Raw genomic sequence first — 11,060 nt, 5'->3', positions numbered from 1 at the left:
AATGATAAATACATTAATTATTTAGTTTATTTATGCTTGACGACTGCACAAATTTCCAATTTCAAAATATAAAGTCAAATTTTTTAACTTCATGTTGGAATTCGTTCTAAAATTTATATTATATTTTCCGTTATTGCTCTTGCATTTATTTAATGAAACAGTAGGTATAGTTTGTACACATTTATAAGCAGCATACTGATATTCAAATTGTATTTGTTCTTCACACAATTTATTTTATAATTGTATAAGATGTTAGTTTTATTTAACTCACATTAAAGATTTTTTTTGCATATTTTTGTATTTTTATAGTGCATATTTAAAAATAATAAATCCGGGCCTAATTTATTGCTGATGGTTTGAATTATTTTATTCATCAGAAAATGTTCATGTCTCTATGGATTCAAGACGGTTTTTAATGAGGATACAAACATTCTAGGTTGAAGAAGATACATAATATTATAATTATAATATAAGAGATACTTTGAAAAAGTAATAGTTAATTCCTACAATTAAGACAGCCATTATATTTTAAATAAATGAAAAAGTTAGACATTTAAATTTAAAGTTAACTAATTTAATATAATTTAAATAACAGCTATATGTGTTTTGGATGTCAAGTACAAATTATACCATTACTTTTTATTTTTATGTTTCTAGTATAAGAAATATAAATTACAAATTATGTCGTGTATATGTTACTGGCAATGTGGTCCTGCCTGGGCTATGTAAACCATGAATTTTTTTGAACCAACTAATATTATTTTTTATTATTATTATAAATTATAATTATTACCTATTTATGGAATTGATTTTTTTAAAAAACAATCATAATTAATTTTATTCATGTATCATAATATTACAAATATTTTTACGGAATAACAAAGAAAAAATTAACAAGTATCATAATTTTATTTTTATAATATATTATAATTTTATTATTACCTATTTATTTGAATAAGATTTAGAAGCTTGGCACTTGGAATTATTTAGTCTGTTTGCTTTACATGAATTAAATTAATAATGGTTGTTTAAAAAAAAAATTAATACTATAAGTAGGTAATAATTATAATTTATAATAACAATAAAAAATAATGTTAGTTAGTTAAAAAAAATGTGTGGTTTACATTGCCCGTAACATATACATGGTTAAACATTTTGAATTTCTTATAGTGTTATAGTAAATTATTTTATTGATTCACATTTATTACCCATTTATGACACTGACTTTTAAACACCTCTTTCTTTATTACAACAATTGAGATAATATAATATTTACATAAAATAATATAACTAGAAATGTTAAGTCCTAAAAGCGGCTTCCATTGAATTGTTTCACAGGATAACAATTATAGTTATCGTGTAGATTTAAATCCTGTAATTGAAGGTACAATATTAAGTATTAATAATAACCGAAGACATGCTTAGAATAATGTATGAGTTAAATTGCTTACAACAAAGATAACCATTTTAAATATCGAAAAGAAAAAAAAAATGTTATTAAACTAATTTATATCATGTCTGTTAAATGTTCACGGGAATTGAGTAGATGGTATTCTATTGGTATATGATTGTAAGTAATCAAGTGTAGTACATAGTTAATGAATTTTTAATGTATAAAAAACATCTCTTAGTGTTAAAACAAAGGATATTCATAAAATTTGATGTACTTCAATATTGAAACTAAATTTAAGAATATTATATTACTTATCAACTCCTAATTATAACTTAACCAATACTATTTGTGCATAAAAATAGATAGATGTGTGAATCAGAAATAAGTCTTGTTTAAAATATTAATATTACGACTCCTTAATGAAAAATATATTTCTTTTAGTAATATTTTTTACTAAAATACAGATTTTTATATCATTAAAAAAGTAAATAACAGTGTACGATGTAAGTACATATTATATAATATAGACAACTTGGTTTTAGTAGGTATACTTATCAAAATAATGATTAACATTAGTTTATTAGTTGTGGTATTTGTTGTTTAATTATATATTTAGACAGTACTTGGTTTTTTTTGTACCCAGTATAGTAATAAATACAAAATAGTAATAATAATTATTACAGTGAATTGAGACCATTATCCTCTATGAAGATTATACATTTATATTTATTTATTTTTAAGTGAAAATATTGTTTATTATTTGTTATCGGTTCATGTATTTATTAAAAGCTTTTAGAAATTAATGACTATAGTTTTCCCCAGCCCGATAAGTTGAATTCTGTTTATTGACACAAACTGTAAATACAATTGTAAAATATTACTTTTTGATATATCTACTCAAATGATTGAAACTAATTTGAAGAATGCCCTTAAAAAATGTAACATATCATTAAATTTGTTAAAAATTGTTGTATTATTCATCATTCATAAATCATAATATGAAATAATATAATTATAATATATACCTACTAAGTAATAGGTACCTATACACATTTTTAATTAAAAATAATAATTGTTTGGTTTGGTTTTAATTTTTAAAATGTTTAATAAAATTATAATATAAATAATAAACAGTGTAGTTACACAATTATTATAAGTAGTATTTATTTTAAATATACTAATTTATAATTAACTCACAGTGTTTTGTTCAATTTGTTTAAAACTTATCCTGCATCCAACCTGATTCGGACACGGACAAGACACCAGTGTTGAAGAACTCTTTTTATGACGATAGTGAGGGATCACTGCAGTACTTACTCAATACCATTATGAATGCAATTTAAATACAATTTAACTGTTTCCGCATTACATATACCTAGGTACTAAATGGATTTATTGTTGATTGGTCAGCAATGCGCATAAGATTAATAGAAAAAATGTGTAAAAGTCATAAACACCATAGGATTAATTTTCAGCAACAGGTTTTCGAGTTTTACTTTCTAGTAAACTTTACTTTGCTTTACTTTACTCAGTTTACTCAATAGAATAGAGACATGGAGATAGAAAAACTCTACAAGCAAAATTAGCTTTAAAAAATAACTATCCTGACCATAACGGCAGCGCTGTCTGCCGTTGCTGTGTTCGAATATTCTACTCTCGCAAGACACTACATCCATTTCCGTTGGCAGATCGCGCTGCCACATACATTTTGGATTGTATTTAATTTGGTTCACTTACGTGTTTAAAATTATTTTCTGAATTTTATATAATAATATTTTTTGATTCCTAAAATTATATGATTGTTCTCCATTTAGCGATTTAAACTAGTCAACTGCACCGATGCTAATCTTACAAATTAATAAAAATATAAAAAAAACTTTTTGTACACATACATAAAATATAAATATAGTCTCGTAATCCTGAAGTTGTTGTGTCACCTTTATAATACTTCTACAGTCTACACACAACCTATTCATCCCGATTTGTGTAAAAAAAAACTATGTTTAAAAAAAAAATGTATTTATTAGTTATCACGGACAATTATTATAGTCTACATTTAGTTTACTATAGCTGTATGAAAAAAAATAAAAGCATTGCTCAAATAAAGTTTTCCACGGGACTAATGACTGTCCTATTGAATAATGAATATTATAATATTACAATAAATTATAAAAAGCTTAATTTAACTTATTTAAGTATATTATACCATAATGGAGGAAAACTGATTTTGTACAATATAACCTTATTATATGATTGCACCAAGTTTAATAACGTACAGACAAACGTGACTACTGTGTACGTATGGAAGCTTATAACCTGGTGATCCCCTTCGGCCTACACTAATAAACTAATAAGTGCTGGAGATTATGGTCATTTAATAGGTACAACTACATACCTTCGTAACTAACCAATTAAGCTAATGTACCTTGACTGTATTTACCTATCAGCTAGTAAGTACACTGATATCCGTTTTAGTAAGTACCTTATAACATATATTTAGGGCGTTGATTCAAATATTTTGATGTTTATACAAGGCTTTAAAAAACAAAAATGATTAAAACAAAAAATGTATAGTCATTTTACAACACTTTAAATAATGACTTTGAAAATTGTTTTTACACGTTAAATAAAAGTTATTAAAAAAAAAATGAATTTGCTTTTATAAATGTTCGTAATTTCGCGTCATTTCGATTGTTGCAAGTTGTATATAAAACGATCTATGTATATAATATTCTATATTATACTCGTATCTAATGTCAGTTACGAAAATGTTGTATTAAGTTATTTTTACTGACAGATGGTAGTTGTTTTTGTTGTTGTTTACTACCTATTAAAGTTGGCAATTAATTGTTTATTAGTTATAAAGTCCTATATTGAGAAGTATTTATTGTAAAAAAATATCAAAAAAATACTGATCGCGAGCAGCCGAGTTTAAATGGACCTAGGTGGTGTGTATAATAAAAACCTGAGCATTTAAAAACGAAAATATCACCGACACACTAACCATATACAGTGGTTAAATTATTCTAATAATTATTATTTCTGTAGTTTCTCTGCAGTGCACACTTTAGATACAATATACAACGATGATTATTATTTGAGTAATAGACAATAGTGAAATGTTTCAAGTTTTTACGGTGATTACATTTTGAATTACAACAAACTATCTAAAATCGGCAATCGTTTATTGAAAAATCATTATTTATCGTACGTATACTTACCCATATTATGAAACTAATTCGACTGGGAGGTCTCTTGGTTTTGTAGGTTCTTCTATTGTCATTATTGCATCCAATATTATCATTTATCACTAAGCTTATTGTTCAACTTATATGTAACAAATAGCCCAAATAAAAATTGTGTTTAAAAACAATTCATATGAATCCGATTACATCAAAATTTGTGCAGCCACGATGAACTCCAATTTTTTAATTTTATTTTGAATAATGACGTGAGATAATTTGTAAAAAAGCTAAACGTTTTCATTTATTCTTAAGACTTATTATTAAGTTCGAGATTGAAATACTAAAAAACGAAGAGTGACGAGGGCTGTAAAATATTTTCCTCTAACGGCTGAAAAAAAAAATTATCAAATTTGTTCAATTCTACGAGGCAGGATCATTATTCTTGTGTGCTTTTGTGTAACCTCTAAAACCGCTTCGGTACAGAATTGACAAATTTATTGGTATTAGAGGGATTCCAGGATACACGGAGTATAAGTAGGCAGGTATCTAAAAAGAAAAATACATACACACTCATTTGTAGTCAACTAAATTTATTGCACTAAAATTTAAATTATATAATAATAATTGTTGAAAAAAAATTGTAAACTACATTGCGAAGAACAATATTTGTATATTACTATTACTCGTATATTATGTAGAGTGTATATTATATTATTTGTATTATTATGACACATAAAAAAAAATTATATTTAGAATTGTACAAAGTAGAACAAAAATTAAATTAGATATATTTTTACTAATAATATTATCGTAATAAAAATAAGACTTAACATTTAAAACACAACATAAATAATGTTGTGAAGACTATATTATAATATTATAATATTATGATCCGATAAAACTTTACGCTATTATTAATAATTGTTATTAACACATTACACAGTGACTTATACGAATGATTAAAATTATTTATTCGCCTCGTGTCTTGCGGCAAACAATAACGTCGTATTAAAATATAATATATTGAATTTGTATAATATATCGAGTTGTAATAACTATGTTGTCATGATCTGTAGATAAACATGCTTTATTATCATTGCTATCGTTATCACGAACGTGGTCGGATCGTCTTAAGAGTGTTGGCAGAGTATAACATTTCGCACGGTCGCGTAGAGTTAGGCAAAAATACGACAGTAGGTACGTAGGTACGTGTCAATTATTACAAGACGAAGAACCTTGCCATGTTCGTGATCCGTCGGCTGGTCGAATAGTCACAATATTATTGTGAAACGGCGAGAAAAGAACGAAAGGAAAACCCACCTAGCGTATTATACTAATAATATCGTATTACATTATTGTACATTGGCATTATAGAGTTATCACAACGATAAGATACGAAATTCCAATGAACGATCCGAACGATGACGATATAATTATTAATAATAAAAATTATTATAAAATATGTGCGTAGTAAAATAAAAAGCGCTTTCTCGTAAAGTACGTGCCCAACTATAAATCAAAATAATAACAACGCCAATAATATTATAACATGAATGAAACGCACAGTATATTTTCGTTGTTGTTATTGTCAGCCATTACTGTTCATATTGTTGCTGTTATTATTTGTTTTAACTATGATATATTGTTGTTGTTGTTGTTGTTGTTGTTGTGGCTGTCGTAGCAAAAATAATGACAATTACATACAGAGATTACGAGTTGTTTTATTAAAATATTATTTCACGAATATAACAATATAATATGTGTGTCCATAGATTTTATTGTGACCATATATTTAAAAAAATAATGACTATCATGGTGTATCATCACTCGGCATGTCATGTCGCGACACGGAAATAAGCCAAAAAATGTTTGAAAAAAAAATGTTGATTGCGGCAACAGGTGGTGGTTGTTACTATGCATAATCATATTATTATTAATTTACGATCGCAGTAAATACTCCCGGACGGTCGGAGAACTTTAGAAGTCGAATGATAATAATTGTAGCACAACACTACAGATTCAATACCGGTCAGAGGACTAATAATAATTATAATACGCCTACAGAAAAAAATGAACGTGTCCGGGTAATAGACGGGCAGTTATAAAATAGTGGGCTGATCGAATGTGTCGGCGGGGGAAGAAAAGTAGTTGGTATTCGAATGCTTCGCGAGGCAGTTCGCGGGCAACAGGTATTTGTTTAGCATATTAATATTGTCAGTATTTTCTTAAACGGTCATCTACATAATATGGTCGGCGAGATTCACCTCGCCGACGTATTTGAGCAACGCACGCAAATCACTTATGATAATAATAATACGTGCCTATGTTATAATTATTATTATCCGTCATAAAAAAATAATAATCTGCGCGATCGGTAATTTGGTTTTTTTTCTTCTAACGCAGTTCGTTGCCCACCCATCGTGTACCCGCGTGTGTTATTGTATCATACGTATAATATTGTTACATTATGGTCTATGTCTATACATACATATACATATATATATATATATATCAATTTATATGTTTGATTGAGCGTGTTTTTTTTTTCGTTTCAAAAACCACAAAATCCGTTCGATCGATTTTTTTGACACGACAGTGTGTAGTTGTGGTGGGTGTGCTGCAACGATCGGCGGGCGCATTATTGTATTATAGTCTATAATATTTTATAATTATTAAAACATGGTAAACAAATTACGACGACGATGATAACAACAACAATAAAAGCAATAATAATAATAATAATAATAATAATAATAATAATAATAGCGTAAATGTAACTAGTGGGTTTTATATTTTGAAAATTGTAATGGTATTAATAATAATAATAATAATAATTAAAAGTTCTAACAGAGTCAACAATAAAACCGTAACGTTAGAACGATGAATAATAATAATATATAATTTGTCGTAAACAATAAAACATAATAATAATGTAATAAAAGCGGGTGTTTTTTTTTTTGTTTTTAATATAATATAGTTTAATATAATAATATATTAATATATCGTACCTATTTAAAATTAAATATAAATTGTATCCGTCAAATATAATTATTCGAAAATCGAAAGTACTTTATAATACCTATCACGCGTCTGCCCGTACTTACTAGTTTTCAGGCGATGTGACGTTTTGTACAAAACGTAATATAATAATATAATATTGTATCATCTCTCATTTCTAATATAATATATATTATATATATTTATATATTTTACAACGATATAATATTTTACTTTTCATTAATATTAATTGAGTTTTTTAGGTTTTCACTGAAATACATAATGTGTGCACAAACTTGAAATGTACATAATAATATCATTATCAAACAATGTCGAATCTCGTTTTACTCGAAGAATTTATATGGGTACAAGTGGTGTGGGTACAGATCAGACGACGAAATGTGTTCGATCGGGATTTCGTGTCTGTGCGGATTGAGAAAAAAAGAACCGACAGTGTCTTGGTAGGTAGGTAGGTAGTTTTGGTTTCGGTTTTGGAGCGAAAATTCTACAGAAGGGACATGGCGCGTTGCGAACAACAAGACGTGTACGTAGGTACTTACGTTTCGATATTTTATAATCATTACACTTACTAAAATAAATGCGTAAATTCTAATGTCTTTTTTTTTTTCTTTTTTCTTTTTTTAATTTTAATAATAATAATATTGTTAATATTAGTATAATTCTACACGTTTTTATTGTTATTATAATTTTTATTTTAAAAACTTTATCGAACAACGTCGTCAAAGTCGTGATGAGCAAAAATATTCGATTCATTTGATTCACGGCAAAGTGTGTAAATTAGGTTCGCGTATATACTGGCGCGTGTGTGTTTCGTATATTATGTTAGAAATTATAATATATTATATTATATATATACATGTAGGTATATACTATATAATATCATCGATACCCATGTGGTATTATGGACATACACATACGACTTCAAATTATACAATTTATAAGTACACTTATGTAATATTATATAATATATCTGCAGTTGTATATTATCGTCGCTCTTGTGATTTAATACATTCGTATCAACGAATATTCGATTAGGTGACGGGTTACTGGGTAAAGAGTTTATGTTTTATCGATATATAAGAGATATGTGTAGAATTATTCTCGTTAACAAAAAAAAAAAAAAAGTATAAGAATAATGAAATAATATAAAATAAAAGATAAAATAATGATATTTAAAAATTAGAAGAGTAGTAATAATTATAATTATGATAATATTAATTATATAATATGAAAGTAAAACGAGAAATTCTTAGAGTCTGTTGGATTCGGTCATCCCGTTGACCAGATAGTCCTGGTTGTCCATTCTCGCATCCTGGCTAATTCCTGCTCCGCTGTTCAAGGCCATTTTTTTCATCTGCCGCACCACCGTTGTCGCGTGGTATGCTTGCTGCAATCAGTAAACATGGTACAATCGGATTATACACGGTTATCGATAGTAATGATAGCAACAAAAAAATATAATCAAACATTGGGTTTTTAATACTCCTCGGTGGCTTGAAAAAATATTCAAAAACGATTCCTGCTTTATAATCTACGCCCAGTGAGGAGGCGAATGGAGTTTTTAAAGAATCTAATTTGGTTTGTATTCTAAACAGTTCGATTTTTGTCCAAAGGTACTCTGTCTCGAGGAGAACAATCAGTCGGCTGACCGGTTTACGCCAGTGCCACCGACTTCCAAGTGTGATCACGTGGTTCTCGCATCATTCACGACGCTCAAAAATAGCGATTGATCTCTTTCGAGACAGAGTATAGATTATACTATTGTATTCGGATCTGATTACTCTGTTCTAACTTAGAGTTCAATACTCACACGGTCACACTAATTATGATGGTTTACTAAAGGTACTCACATATACGTGTAAAAACCTTTTCGAAAGTCCGCTATCTAATCTGCTCGAAAATTAAGGATATATATAAATCAATTATTTCCTTGAACGCAAACCATCGGCTATACAGTGCTTTTATTATAATATTATGTCGCTACGTCATAAGTTGGGGCTAAGTTTTCTTCATAATAATATTCAAAAAAATGTTTATAATGTAAAATGACATTTATCGCTAAAAACATAAATTAAAACACGCTGTGTGTTGTCCAATGACCGATAGTTGATGTACAATTTTCTAGTAAATCATTGCAGTACACTGGACATAGATCTTATTCGTTGTTTAAATAATAATATGATGTTATTGTATAATGTAATTAGACCAGTATTTTATGTTCAATTTTGTTAAACGTAAAATGCCGTAAAAAACGGAACACTCTATAGTGAATACAAACTGCGTGGGTACTACATAAGATAATAATATATGTACCTACCCATATTGAAACACAAACATTGCAATGATTGATAAGGTAGACTTAAAACTAAAATATAATGTAAATTTGTAGTTATAACATATTAATACATTAATATTTGTTGGTACATGTACAAAAAAATGTGAAACTACGCACTATAATGCCTATTGTATTGTAGGTATAAACTATATTAGGTACACTATAGAGGCAGTATTATTACTATATAATACTAATTACTAATTACTGCATTCATCTCAAAACCACCTAGTTAATCAGACAATAAGTGCATGCAAGATGAGATGCTTTTCTGTATTAAAAGCTAATATTTTTCGCGCATTTACGGTGAAATTCGTTTTCGGAAAAGTCATCGTCGTCGGGTTACACAATAATAATCTCGAAAACCGTGTAATCCACTTAATTGATTATACTTGAAAACTTATCAAGAAATATTGTGTTGTACGCGCGTATTCGTCTCATAATTTAGAACTTACAACTTACATTGAGTACTCGTAATATAATTATAAACTAATTCATTTAAAAGTTAAAGTATTAACTTATACTTTGCTTTCATCGAACTGGACCATTCCCGGACGAGAACAACAACGGTGGTATTTTAATATTTAATCATTCTCATATTATTTTTATCAGTCATCAAATATTCATAATAAGTCAGCACAAACGGTTCAAATTATCGGACGAGACTAAGCTAAATAATTTTATACCGGATTGGTACAAAGCAGGCATAATGAACTACTTGTTGGATAACATTTTTGATTTTTCGTTTCCCGTAACAGTTCACGGCTAGTTATAACTTGAAAATTACTAATAAAATAACTTTTAAATTGGTCAAAAAAAAAAATCACATTAATAAATATTCAAATATATTGTGAATTAAAATGATTGAAAAAAACCCAAAACTATAAATAGTTTTAGATACATCGAATAATGTTATAAACCGACACGCATAAAATACCTCTCGAGGGAATTATTAATCTAAATTAAAACCATAATATGCACTTTTACGAAAACACGTGTTTAAACCATGCGATTTTTTCTTAAGACTGAAATCTTTTTTCGGAGCACCGACAAAATGTACAATATTCATTCCTTCGACATTTTTAATATTTTTATTCCCACCCGACGGTCGAAACGACTGTTGTTTTCTCAT

General features: G+C 27.7%; 1 protein-coding gene across 4 annotated transcripts in view; it reads right to left on the bottom strand.

Annotated features, from left to right (window-relative positions):
* Positions 1-8,009: 8,009 nt before the first annotated feature.
* LOC111036720 (calcium/calmodulin-dependent protein kinase type 1) overlaps positions 8,010-11,060 on the bottom strand; it is a 431,459-nt gene continuing 428,408 nt past the window's right edge. For 3 of the 4 annotated variants that reach the window (XM_022318852.1, XM_022318853.1, XM_022318855.1), the window contains one exon: positions 8,800-8,983. In XM_022318852.1, coding sequence (XP_022174544.1) covers positions 8,913-8,983 — 71 coding nt within the window. In that variant the 3' untranslated portion in view covers positions 8,800-8,912. Of the gene's footprint in view, positions 8,984-11,060 lie in introns of all 4 variants that reach the window. The other variant, XM_022318854.1, reaches the window with a different exon arrangement.

The sequence above is a fragment of the Myzus persicae genome, unplaced genomic scaffold, assembly GCF_001856785.1.
Source record: "Myzus persicae strain clone G006 unplaced genomic scaffold, MPER_G0061.0, whole genome shotgun sequence".
Lineage (NCBI taxonomy): Eukaryota > Metazoa > Arthropoda > Insecta > Hemiptera > Aphididae > Myzus > Myzus persicae.
The sequence above is the reverse complement of the archived record's forward strand: the minus strand, read 5'-3'. Positions and strand labels throughout refer to the sequence as shown.